This window comes from Panthera tigris, chromosome B2 (genome assembly GCF_018350195.1).
Source record: "Panthera tigris isolate Pti1 chromosome B2, P.tigris_Pti1_mat1.1, whole genome shotgun sequence".
In the NCBI taxonomy this organism is placed as follows: Eukaryota; Metazoa; Chordata; class Mammalia; order Carnivora; family Felidae; genus Panthera; species Panthera tigris.
The window spans coordinates 42657819-42671812 of record NC_056664.1 but is presented as its reverse complement, the minus strand read 5'-3'; the positions used below and the strand labels follow the sequence as shown (position 1 = coordinate 42671812).

The window sequence follows — 13994 nt, the reverse complement described above, 5'->3', positions numbered from 1 at the left end:
AATAACAGTTAGAATACATTTACTTATGAGTAAAGGCTGATTAAAATTTGGGCACTGACATCTGAGGATGGGAATTTCATCATCAAATATCTTAACAGAAACCATTTTGTTAAATAACCATAATTATAGGTTTTACATTTATGATTCCAAGGGATTTCGCTATTCTGCATTCTTTGAAGCCCAAGAGGCTGTCATAGTGTTCAGGCTGCTTGAAATACTGAATCCAAGTACAAACAGGGCTGCTTTAGGAGAGAAGTCCCTCCCTCTAGTACTTTTTTCAAAGATTTTGAAAGCACAGTTACTTCCGAGATGATTTCTGGTTTTGTTTCTTTTTTAAATTCATTGGGTAGACTTTTTAAAGATAAAAATGGGAAATAGACCTTAATTTTCTGAACATGTAGACATTCTTGCTTTTTCCTGCTAACCATTTAGAAATTTTCATTTATTACATTGGAAGCAAAAGCAATTTCAATAGCTATGATTACTGAATGGCACCGTAGCCATATTTAGTCAAGTCCATTGCTGGCTTTTTTTTTTTTTTTTTTTCAGTGATTAAAACTTGGCATACTCAGGAAATCATTTTCTTTCTTTGTTTTGTGTTAACTCGTGCTTTCAGCCAGATCAGTCTCTGTGGCAGACTTCTATTGATGAACTTGTTCATTTCTGACTCATGAAAACAACTCAGCCAGTTATGAGAAAAGAAACTTCAGCTGTAAAATGATTAAGGGCATTCTCTGTAAGGAATAAACAATTTAATTTGGTTTGTTTTGTTTCTAATCTTAACTCAGATGGTACCCAGTGGTAAAAGCCTATTTTTCCTCTATAATATAGTCCCTTGAGAATTTTCCATAGATGGGTGACTTCATTTCTTCACTGGTGCATAATGTGAGAGATCCCATTATTCATCTTTTCATCATTTCATCTTTCTCCTTTATGAATTTTTAAAACATGGCGTGATTCAGATTTACTGTTAAAACATGTTTTTTTGCTGTCCCCCTTTATTTCAGAGTTTGTTTACAGCAGTATTTTTCTTCAATGGAAGATTCCTAAATGAATAATTTGACCATCTTGCTAAGCTACCTTCTCAGTTAGAATGATTAAGGTTTACTATGTGAATTGCCAATTTTTAAAATATCTTCTGAACTGAGAGCTGAGGAGTATCAACATAAATTATAGATAATGAAGAGTTTATTTTTTTGTATCTAGATTTTTTTATATTTTATTTATTTTTTTATTAAATATAATTTATTGACAAATTGGTTTCCATACAACACCCGGTGCTCATCCCAACAGGTGCCCTCCTCAATGCCCGTCACCCACTTTCCCCTCTCCTCCCACCCCCCATCAACCCCCAGTTTGTTCTCAGTATTTAAGTCTCTTATGGTTTGCCTCCCTCCCTCTCTGTAACTTTTTTTTTCCCCCTCCCCTTCCTCCATGGTCTTCTGTTAAGTTTCTCAGGATCCACATATGAGTGAAAACATATGGTATCTGTCTTTTTCTGCCTGACTTATTTCACTTAGCATAATACCCTCCAGTTCCATCCACATTGCTACAAATGGCATGATTTCATTCTTTCACATTGCCAAGTAGTATTCCATGTGTATATACAAACCACATCTTCTTTATCCATTTGTCAGTTGATGGACATTTAGGCTCTTTCCATAATTTGGCTCTTGTGGAAAGTGCTGCTGTAAACATTGGGGTACATGTGCCCCTATGCATCAGCACTCCTGTATCTCTTGGGTAAATTCCTAGCAGTGTTGTTTCTGGGTCATAGGGTAGTTCTATTTTTAATTTTTTGACGAACCTCCACACTGTTTTCCAGAGTGACCGCACCAGTTTGCATTCCCACCAACAGTGCAAGAGGACTTTAAATTGGTTGTTCTGATCCATCACTGAGGCAGGTAGTTCTGCTGCTCCTAAGTGTTTCTGGCAGCAATAGTGTGGCTTGGGATAGGGAGGAGGGTTCTTTTGGGAGGTGAGGGCGGGGCCTATCGCACTGGGTCAGGAGGGCTAGAAGTAGCAGCCTGTGTTGTGATCTGTATTTTAGGAGCACTCTTTCTTTCATATATGCCTCTCAGGTAAACCTGTCATTTTTGCCACAGTCCATGATATGAAAACCAAAGAGGGATTTGATAGAAATGACACAACACAATTCCATTTTTAAAAGATCACTCTGACCGATGCGTGGGGATTAGTTTTTCATTCAGTATCATGGTCCTCCTAGGAATCTCGTGTCTGAAATGGCCTCAGTTCTAAAACCAGATATAGAAGCACAGTGCTTGTTCCTTGAAAGGCAGATACAATAGGAGAGCACAGATTTCTGCAATTTTTATTTCATTGAGGAATATCTTTCAGAAGACAAGGAAAATTGGAAGACTGTGCATCCGCTTCCCTCGCCTCTATCAAAGTATCTCTGCTTTCAGCAGTTTCATTCGTGAGGATTCATAGGAAAAAGGGCGTAGACTTTGGAGTAAGACAGACCTGGTTTGAGATTGTAGCAACCTTATTTGATGTGCAGTCTTAGACAAGTTATCTAACATCTGAGCCATAGCTTCTTCATTTTAAAAATAATCATATCTGCCCATTGAGATTATTGGAAGAATTAAAAGATATAATGTTAATGACCAAGCACAGCACATGACACGTAGCAGGGAGGCAACCAATGGTAGGTCTTCTTCCTCTTAGACCAGTGGTTCTCAGTTGGGTGTGATGTTGCCCTGTAGGGGACATTTGGCAATATTTGGAGACATCTTGTTTTTCATAACCCAGGAAGTATCAGGCAGAAGCTGTTGGCATCTAGTGGGTAAAAGTCAGGAATTCCCTAAACATCCTACAGTGCACAGGACAGTCCCTACAGCACAGAATCATTCAGCCCGAAATGTCAGTAGTGCCAGGACTGAGAAACCTTGCCTTAGAGATATTAACCTTTCCATATATAGACTGTAGGAAGAATATATATATATGTATGTATATATATGCATATGTATGTATATATATGCATATGTATATGCATGTATATATGCGTATATATGTATACATATATATATGTATACATATATATATTCAATTCCACCAATGTTTATGAAACACCTACTCTGTATCCAACTCATTGGGGGGTTAGCAGTCAGTGAAATAGGCATAATCTCTGCCATTGAGGAGCTTTGTATTCTAGTTGAGAAACAGATAAGCCACAAATACATCTATCATTGTGGCAGATGATAAATAGTAAGAGCTATGAAGAAAAATGAAGCCAGGCAATAGAGAGTACCCTGCCAGGAGCTGCTGTTTTATATATAGTGGTCATCAACAGCTTCTCTAAGAAGGGGGCCTGTGAACAGAGACCCAAAGAAATGAGTGAGCAAGCCAATGATGTGGGGTGAAGATAGAGCAGGGGTGTCGCAAATGCACAGGCTCCTGGATGGGAATATGTTTGTCGTTTTCGGGAAACAGCGGATAGGCGAGTGGGCTGGAATGTGGAGTAAGTGAGGAGGAGAGTGATAGGAAATGAGACCAGACAGGTAATAGGGAACAAGACTGTGTAGGGATATGCAGGCCATTCTGAGAATTTTGAGTTTCATTCTGGGGGGGGATGAGACACCACTGGCAGTTTTAATCATAAATGGCATGACCCGATTTTCATCTTTTAAAGGATCACACTGGCTGTTGTGTGGCGAATGAACTGGCAGGGGTTGGGAAGGACGAGTGGGAGCAGGAAGACCCATTAGGAGATTATTGCAGTAATCCAGGGGAGATGATGATAATGAACGCTTGGACCAGAATAGTAGCAGCGAAGTGGAAAGTGGTGAAAAGTGGTTTATTCCAGATATATTTTAATGGTAGAGCTATGGAACTTAGAATTAATGGATGAAGTAACACAAGGTAAAAATTTTATTTTCACATGCAAAAATCCTTATCAAAAAAACGTGGATGTATCATATAGTAGCAACAAAGGGAGATTCCAAGCAGGGCCCTTCCTTGTTCTGTTAGAGTTCCACGTATCCTTGAAGAGGATGAGAGCCATGTTGCACTGACAGGCTTCCTCCTTCACAGGATTTTATTTTAAAGGTGCCAAACTTTCCCACTGTGTAAGCGAAGCCAGCCTCCATTCGATATGTGCATTGGATTGCTTGAGAATTTGATCTTGCTAAATGAAAATGGAAAGGTCTACAGCTCCAGCTCAAGGTTAAAGAGAAAATATGAACTACGTTTTGTTCAACAGTGGCTTTACATGCACATTTTCCAGGCAGTGTCGTAAAAGTTTAGCTAAATAGCCGAAATATTTAACTATATCCTTCTATATTTGCTAGACTCTAAAGCCGTGTCGACTCATCTGCATAGTACATAAACCGATGAGAATTTTTAGGAATGTTCTTCAGGATACCTAAAGAGCTTGTATGTATTCATTTAGTGTGTTCACTTTTGGATGTACAGCCACATAAAAGCCACAAAAAAGGGTTACAGCATCCTCAATCAGGAAAACAAAGAAGAGGTTAGTCTTCTTCTGTTCCTTCAAAGAACTAGTTTGGGCAGAAACTCACATAGCTTTTTATATTATTTGCCAACTTAGTTATTACAGAGCATGTTTACAGTTTCGGGGGAAACATTAGTAAGAATTAGTCCTAACACTGCATGAGGATTTACAGCTAAACGTGGAATTGTGTGGTTGTGTGCCACTAAGTTATTGGGAAAAAAATACGTCTCTTAGCACACGTTTTATCCCAGGATAGGAAATAATATATTGTGTGTAATTTTCCTCACTACTAGCTTAATAAATTCAGATTTAAAAATTGTAAACATTCAACTGATTTTAAAAGCACTATTTAAATAACAACTGTATTTTCCTTATAACCAGTTCATGCTCATTCTTGATAGTTTAGAATATATGGAAAAGAAAAAACTGTGGTCACATTAATTAATGTATCTAGACCCATACAGTATAAACGCCCCTAAAAATTCAATATTTTGAAACAACTCTATTATGAACTACTGTGACAAATATCCTTTTGTGTATTTCTCAATCACTGATGCTTTGTACTCACTGGGAATTACTCACTTATTTTTAGCTCAAAATCCCTTTTAAGTCCCTTGAACGTTCTTCTAAGTCTATAGCTACTTCTTTAAGAAACTTCTCGTGATTATTGTAATATATTCTTAATACCTTAGGCACACAAAATTGATGTATTATGAAAATCATGCAGGGAGAACAAGTTAGCACCAATGGAAAATTTCATTTTTCAGGCTATGAAATAGAAAATACATTGTATTTGTATTCAGTTGTATAATTCAGAGACAATCAGGATTTTGAGTTGGCTCCCTAATTAATTCAGTAACATTCTCCTTTCTCCCTCTTGTTCACACTCACTCTGTGAGAACATATATCCAAACCTATGCTGTTTCTCTGTGATTTTCTGCCTCTTGAATAACTGCTTTGATTATTTTTGTGTGTGTGGACATTTACTTCATGACCCCCAGTAGGCCGAGCAAAGTTAACTCAAGAGGAATTTCTTTACATTTAAATTCTCTTCGTTTTTAAAAATGTTTTTTCTTACTGTCATTCACCTAAGGAAAAGTTAAAACAATACTGAAATGTGTGACTGAAAAAGTAAAACTTACCGGCAATGCTACCCCCAGGGATAAATACTACGAAAATATAATGTATGTGCTTCCAGACGTTTGCACACGTGTGTGTGTTTTAATCATAAACGGGATCAAGATACGTGCAATTCAGTTTTCAGCTTGCTTTTTTCAGTGAATAATAAATACATTCTCGCAGCTACAACCTTTGAGGGGAAACAAAAGTAGAGCACGTAGAAAGTGCAGGGGTGTAATACTGTCTAGAAGAACAAATGTTCCAGGAGAGAGATCAGTGTGACCTGGGAGCTTTTGGGAAAACTTCCTAGGGAAGGTGGTGCCCACGCAGAAGGGGAAGGAGCTAAATGCCCTGTGGAAGAGGGGGGAGATGGACAGCACAGTCATGGCGGAGGCGCACGGGACAGCAACATGGCAGATGTGACAAAGGGTGACCTGACTACCACAAAGGTGTTAGGTTTTAGTGAGGACATTGCCTGCCTATAAAGAACGAACCAGATTGTGGCTGTATTTGGAAGCCCAGCATTTGAGCTTTAATTTGATGCAGTGAGTGATCTGCTGAGAACCATTGTTTGAGTTTATGAGGCAGAAGCAGGAAAGGGGTGTGGGGATAGAGGAGGGCCTGCTATGGTAAGGTCTTGCTATGTGCCAAGGCCTTTGCTCCATGTTTTTATTTATAGTTGCTGTACCCAGATGGGTTGGGAGAGTTAAAATATTTGGGAGGAACCAGCCAGGAATGAGTTGCAGTACTCTAGGCCCAAAATGGTGAGCTTTGCACTTGGGTGCAGAGGTAAGGAAAATCTACCAGGTAAACCCTTTAACCTTCCTGAACCTCCGCTTCTCTATCTAGAGTGAGTGGGGGATATGGCATCCAAGTTTCTTTAGCATTCTGTGGTGTTTACTGATCTATTCATGTCATTCTGCAGATGAACCACAACATACATGAACACGCATACACATCCCACAATCCGCATGTTTTCACATTGCTGGATTCTACTGCCCGCCATGCCATTTGCAGTTTTGAAATTCAGCAACCAATTCCTGTTTAACATGAGGTAGTTGGTAGTGGCTATTGGCGCTTTGCCTTTTCCATGCAGAAAGGACTTTGCGTTTCAATGGTAAGACTTCTAAGAGTAATCAAAGTTAAGATTTTTTTAAAAATCCAAGGTGGAAGTGAGAGCAGATAAACTTTCATCTTGGTTTCAGAGTTATGCTCTGTGATTCTGTATCGCTGGAGAAAGATAAATGTCATGTGTCTTGAGAAGCCGCCAAGAGATATGCCAGCACATAGTTTCTCTAACCTTTGTGGATGCTTCAGTGAAAGCACGCGGAGAATTTAAATGAAACTGTATGCTGCGTAAGTAATCCAGCCTCATACCTCAAACTGGTATAGACAGGGGCAAATGGTGATCGTCACTGCTGAAAATATTTTTCCAGGACACAAGCAGTTGCATGTTCATTGAAATGAGCTCCTCACTGAAAATTTAAATTAACAAATGTATACTCAGGGCCTGTTTTGTTAAGGTAGTGAACAAGCAAACGAATCATACTGGCTACTGCATCTGTAGGGATATCTGCTTCCCTGTTTTCATTTAGGTAGGACCCAAGAAAATGAGTTCATCTGGCATGGAATTCTGCCTTCTGAGTTTGTTTGACAATAGCCAGAAAAGGCTGTTAACTTCTTGGTAGTGAAATGAATGACGATTAGCGTAACTATGCTCTCTTACCTTTTTAAAGAGCCATTCCAATGAAATTTTAGAATATTGTTGCGTGTTTGGAAAAGGTTCGGAATAATTCTTCCAAAAGTGATTTTTCCATGTATGCCCCTCTGTGGGAATATTTTGCTAGATTGTAGTACTGGTAAGGTCTAATTTCTTAAAAAGCCTCTAGTATGTACCATAAACCAAGGACTGGGTAGAATTGACAGATAAGTAGAAAACAAATTGGACTTGTAGATACAAGAGCATGACTAATCCACAGATGACCTTACGTCCATGTGGCAGTCTGAGATCAGGAGCACATTGTGTAATTTGAGAATATCCAGGATGAATAAAAGCTGTGATTAACCTGCCATGATTGTTCAGTGATATACCTCACAGGAGGATGTCTAGGACCCAAGTTTTACTTACTAGCTTTATCAACTCTATGCTTAAAAAGCTATTTTTTTTTTTACTTCTCTAAAAAAAGATTGTTTTTTACTCTCTAGAGCTCAGTATCCTCAACTGAAAAATGGAGCTTTTACAATGGTTTATTTTAAAGGTTATTGTGCTGCTCTCTGTACAGAATAAGCATTGTTTTTTCTGATCACGCTGTTCTACAGGGCTTATGATTTTCCCTCTTGCATCTTTTCCGGAGATTCCCTACAGTACCAGGAATAGAAGAGGACTGTCAGTGTGCACTCAAAGCGTGGATTGCAATGGGTGATCTGAATAGAGGCAGAAGGGCAAGTGGAATGAGAACATTACAGAAAATTGGAGCCAGCTTATTTAATAAGTTGGCCAATGTCTCGATTTTTTTTATGGGACCTTGGCTTTAAAAAGCCATCTACCCTCTCTGGAATTTGGACAACTTGATTACAAATATTAACAGTTCCTGATTTTAGATCAGGCAACAAGGATTTATATGCATTTCTTTTGCCTCCATCCATCCATCCATCCATCCGCCTGCCCACCCATGCAGCTAGCCAGTGACATTTACTGGGATCCAGGTAAATCCAAGCTAAGCACTGACCAATGCTGAGATTAGAGAAGTAAAACATAGTTAACTATCTTTAAAGAACACAGAGTCTATGAGGGTTAGATATTTACCACCTTTCCTGATTTTAAGGTGACAGTGTATAGACCAGAGATAATATAATCAGATGTGAGAGATTTGGGCCCTTTTACAAGGCCACATTTGTCCCTTTCTTTCGGTTTATTTGAAATAACTCATGGGGAAGAGAGAGGAGTAGACGAAAATCAGCGTGATGAGCATATCTGAATCATCCTCAGCATCCTGCACTGCCAGTCGGTGTCTCTGATTTCATTTTGAGCTCACTTGACCATTCTGTGAATAGCACACGTGCGCTGTGTCACGTAACATTCAAGGACATTCATTGGTTTTAGTACAACTGCTTCCCACCCTCTTAAGTGTCATGGCACACGTAGAAAGTGATCGTTTTATGCCACACTGCAGTAAATGGACAAGGCAGCTTACAACCAGATACCGGCCTGGGGGTTCTGCTGCCTCAGCCCCCTGCACATTTAGAAGGTTGAGGGGAAAACAGGATGTCTGCACACCTGTGATGTGTTTGCAGCACACCTGTGCACTATCAGGTTCATTACAGTTTGAACACTCTGCACTTGATTATCCCCGGGTTATGCCTTCTTTGCTGACCCAGGACCTTATTTAATTGTATTTGGGCATGAGCACTTTGAGCACATTACTAATGGTGGCCACATGATATGGGTTAGTAAGGGAACGTATAGAATTTAGAGGATTCCAAAGAAAAATATTGGAGTAACACCATTGCTATAGGTTGGAGACAACTTCTCATAATGAAAATAGGCTGGCTCCGGAATTGGCAGTCCAGGCCTACAGTACTAACTTGATGACCTTTGACAAATCACTTCTCTCTGAGCCTCAATTTCCTTCTCTTTAAGATGAGGGGGTTTGAACAAGGTGAACTTGAAGTCATCCTCCAGCTCTGATATGCCATGGTTTTGTAGTGCCTGTGCATCTTTGCTGTTAAGTCAGCTGCTCTTTCCTGAGCGTGTGCTGTATGCTGGGCACTTGGCCGGTGGCTTCCTGCTCACGGCCAAGGGCCAGCTTCATGGGGCTCTAAAGCTTCAGTGCTAGAGGAATTGAAAGCAAACTTAAGATACTTGATGAAGAAAAGACAATAGACAGTGAATCAGGTGTCCAAAAGGAATCGACGCTAGCTGTAATAATTGGAAGTCCTCCGGTGTCTTTTAAATGTAGCTCGGGATCTCACATCAAATGCCTGGCTTGATTCAAGCCCACAACCCTGGAAGCCTGAGCCCCTTAGGATGAGTGTTCCTAACTTCCATTTTCAGGAATACATATTCAGATGCTTGATGATCCACCACGCAAACATCTATAGAGAAACCAAATCTTGACTGTCCAGCTCGGTGGAAGAAAAGTTAGGGTTAAGAATCCCATTAGGAATTTTCTTTTTCCATTATTTATCTAAGTCCTTTCTGTTTAGCATGTGTTGGGTGGATGAAGCTGCCTAGCTGGAGAGCAGCAGAGAAGACATACAGGAATGCGTAGATAATCAAGGACTAGCCACATCATGGCGATGATGGTCATTTGCCCTGATTGTAGCCTAAAATGGTAGCATTTGTTCATTTCACGGAGGTTTCATTGTTTAATTGTCACGGTCAGAAATTCTCTCGGAGCTAGAAATACAAATGTATAGTCAGACACTGACAGCGTTATGCCTTAGAACCTTTTTTTTAATAAACACCTTATATTCAAAATTCTCCCTTATTTCCTACTGTCCATTAGCAAACATTTACTGAGTCATGTGTCAGGTACGCTAAAAAGGACAAAACCAAATCAGGCATTCACATATCAAAAAATACTTCTAAGTATTGAAAAATTCACCCAATAATACATCCTTAAGGAAACATAATGTTTCAGATATGCACTGCACATAATGTACATAATGTGTGGATGCTATTTATTAATACATGTTCAAAAAGGATACTTAAACCTAGAGGGTAAATAAAGAAGTCTGGGTTTATGTCAGCACATATATGTGTTTGTATGTATGGGGTCAGGAGAGATTAGGAAGGAAAGAAGAGAGGGAAAGAAAAGAAAAAGAGAAGCAAGGGGGAAAAAAGTCAGTGGTCTTAGAACCACAGGAGCTGGTGAATTTTACCTTAACTCCCACCACCCCATCTGTCTTTTCTGCATGGAGCAGCATTAGTACACGATTATTCGTTCCATCAACAGATACATCATCAGAATTCAGTTGACCACTACCCAAATCAAACAAAATGAAAAAACAATAATTTCAGTTCAAAAAAGTATATAAAAACATCCAGACGTTAGCAGTGGTACTTATGTACTCCCAACTGTGATAAAGAAAACTTGCTGAGAGCCCTTCCAAAGCAGAAAAAAATTAAAATCTCAGGGAATTTTTTTCCTTTACTGGCCAGAATCTCATTCCAAGAAGTACCAGCCTGTCTCATTTCAAAATGCTTCCCTTGCCAAGGAAGCGGAAGCGGTCATATTCTTTCCCACCGAACTATGGGTGAATTATAATTATCCTACCTCTTGTGGGACAATGAAGCAGCAAACATCTGCTATACTGAATCAAAAACCCACGAATGAAACGCTACCAAACTGTGAATCATACCTGGACTCAGATTAAAGGTTTTGTGTTGTGTTTACCTTTTTCTTTATTTTCTTTGCAGTTTAAAATATGGATTTGTTAGCTCTGGCTCTGTGTTCTGAGGGAAACTATATGGATTCCATTCATTGACTCCAATTTTAACATTGCAAATCCCCAGCTCTATGGCAATAGTTGGGCAATAATGATGAACAGTTTTTCTGTGTGATTTGTTATCATCTTGTCACGGTTTTTCCTTAGATGGATGGTGATTAAGAAAATTTAGAAGTACACAATCTAAGAAGTAAGATTCTTTAGGGTTTTTTCCTTCGGCTATAATGACAATAACAGAGGAGAAGAAAATGGTATTTTAAACTTCCAAAAGACACAAGCTTCAAAACTACAGTTAACTTAACATAATTTTATGTATCATGATATTTATGGTAGTGCTAAACTGTTTACTTAAAGTCAAGAAAGAAAAATGGAATTTCATTTCTGCGTTTTAGCCAAGAAAACATAGACAGTGGTCTACTTGCCCTGAAATATTGTGTGTCTCTTTATCTGTTAGAGAGCAGAAAGGCAAACTCGAATTATGGATTCGGCTCAATATGCAGAATTCTGTGAAAGTCGACAATTAAGTTTCTGTAAGTAAATGTTTAATTTTGCTTCATTACATGTTTAAGAGATTATGTGTTACAGATATACTAAAGTATGACGCAATCTCCGTTCCTTAGAAATTGGTGAATTTAATATATGCATAGTTATAACTATTACAGAAACAACCCCTGCATTGTAGGGGAGTCTATAAAAGGTTTTACCCCACTCTACTATTTTGTAATTAATAGTCTTAAGAGGTTTTAAAGGGTGCTGGTAATATACAGAGAGCCATGTTAATTATTCACATTACTTTTAGTCAGAAAAATTCCAGTTTCTCTAACGTTCCCACTTTAATTTCTTTTCCAGTTTCTTAGTCATATTTACACTAGTATTGCTGATTGTACTTGACCCACAATGGACTGGAGTAGCACAGTCATGACATTTAAGAGCCCCCAATATTAATAAATACCAGGCTTTCCATTTATTTATGCATACTCTTATTACCCCAAAGGAACGTATCAATAGTCTCTTCCATTTTTGTGTGTAACCCCCTGCTGTAACAGGCATTCAGTGTGAGCCAAATTCATTAGTCCATGCTCTTGTAACACTAATAACCTAGTGATAAATTAAGTACTGTCCTGTCATTGCACACAAGCTTACTAAAAGTACAGAAAGGCTCGTGATACATAGCGGGCTCAATTGTGCAGCAGACATCCTCACCACAACAGTTCCATGACTAAGACTCTCGGGGGAAAGGTCAAAGAGTAAGTGTGATGAAAAGTCCGGTTAAAAATCTGACAGAAGAGCACATGACCCTGGTCTGAGGGATTATAGACACAATGGTGTCTTTAAATGGAAAAACTGTTCTGTGGTCATAATAACAATGCATTTGATTTGAAAAAAAGAAAATGAGAGCTTCATTTATAGATCATCAAGTACAAATAAATGACACATTTCCAACAGTGTCCCATGTAAATGTCAGTAAAATATAGGAAAACATGTTTTGGGAGCTTTTTTGTCCTAACTAAATATACTTTGCAGTCTGACTAACAGTTTGGCATCCTACATCTGTGAAGCATTAAGTAAATGACACTTCAGATCATGGCAATTTCAGCAAATGAGAGGTTTTTGTATTGTAATTTTTAGGTTTAAAAATGGCATTCAAGTCTTTTATAAGTATAAATCTCCAGTTTATAAAGTAACGTTTAGTGCTATTGAACTATTTTTTAAAATCATATTTTAAATTTAATTCACTTAAAGGAACAGGCGTGCTATTTCACACTAAAACAGATAGCCACTGGAGCGTCCTAATACATCTTATGTTTGGAAATCGGACTTTTAACAACTCAGTTTTTTGTTTGTAACTCAGTAATAATGAATATTTTCCCTTTCTATAGAATATACTTCTAGCTTAGACATACTATTATGCTTAATTCTTTTAAAGAAGATGGATTTGGGCATTTAAAAATGTTTCTTCACATGACGCCCATAGGTGCTTCATTATGAAACCCTAGTGCAAGACTCTGTTTTATATGCCAGAGTGCTGTGGTTGGGAATGCTTAGTCCAGGTGGGTTGGCACATTTAGAACTAATACCCACACTGGTCAGAATGGTAGGCTTTTTTCGTTTCTACCCTTCTGATAAATTACCAGGATATAGGAATTGTGATCCAGCTGTATGTGTCTTCGTAAATATTTGATCTTGGCATTCACTGATTGGGACTACTGATGCATTTTTAAATTAACACATAACTTTTTAGGCTGAAGGTAAGTTGCAGAATTGGGATACTGATCAAATTCACCAACACTTTGGTTTTTATATTTATGTAAGTTAGATAGTCATTTCCCTTAAAGTCTTAACATCTGATATGTACGTTAGTTCACAAAGCTTAAATTTAGTTATAAATTGATAAATCTTTTTGCAAGCCTTTCCTTTCAACCTTTTGTTTCATATATGAATTTTGTAAACAAATACGTAGATTTTCTTTTTAGTCAATCTGAGAGTCTGCTTGTATTTTAATTGATGATTTTAACTTATGTGTGCTTAATTACTTATACTGTTGGGTTTATATATGCTGTCTTTGTGCTTTCAATTTACTTTTTTATTTTGCTTTTCCTTCTCCTTTTCATTGTTCTGTCAGATTAATTAGATTTTCTTCACTCCATGTTTCCTCAAACAGTTTGTATAGTGTATATTCTCTTTCTATTATTCTAGCTGCTATCCTTAATTTTTTAATACGCATCCTGGACTTAAATTTTTTAAGTTGATCATTAGTAAACATTCCTTCTCAGCCTAATTTTGTTTTTCCCAAGGCTCTGTGAGAGCTTAAAGCACTCATTTTTGTCTTAAAAATGCTTTATTTTGCCCTCATACTTAAGTGGTAGTTTAGTCGGGTAGGAAATTGTGGGCTAGTAGTTATTTGTTAAAACAGGATAGCATTGTCTTTTAGTCTCTGTTGTTGGTAAGA

At 38.1% G+C, this 13994-nt stretch overlaps 1 protein-coding gene across 4 annotated transcripts in view; it reads left to right on the top strand.

Annotated features, from left to right (window-relative positions):
* The window catches only part of SUPT3H (SPT3 homolog, SAGA and STAGA complex component), a 535933-nt gene that overhangs the window by 417435 nt on the left and 104504 nt on the right, over nt 1–13994 (top strand). For all 4 annotated transcript variants that reach the window (XM_042986488.1, XM_042986487.1, XM_042986485.1 and 1 more), the window contains exon 7: nt 11499–11574. In XM_042986488.1, the coding sequence (XP_042842422.1) occupies nt 11499–11574 (76 nt within the window). The remainder of the gene's footprint in view (nt 1–11498; nt 11575–13994) is intronic.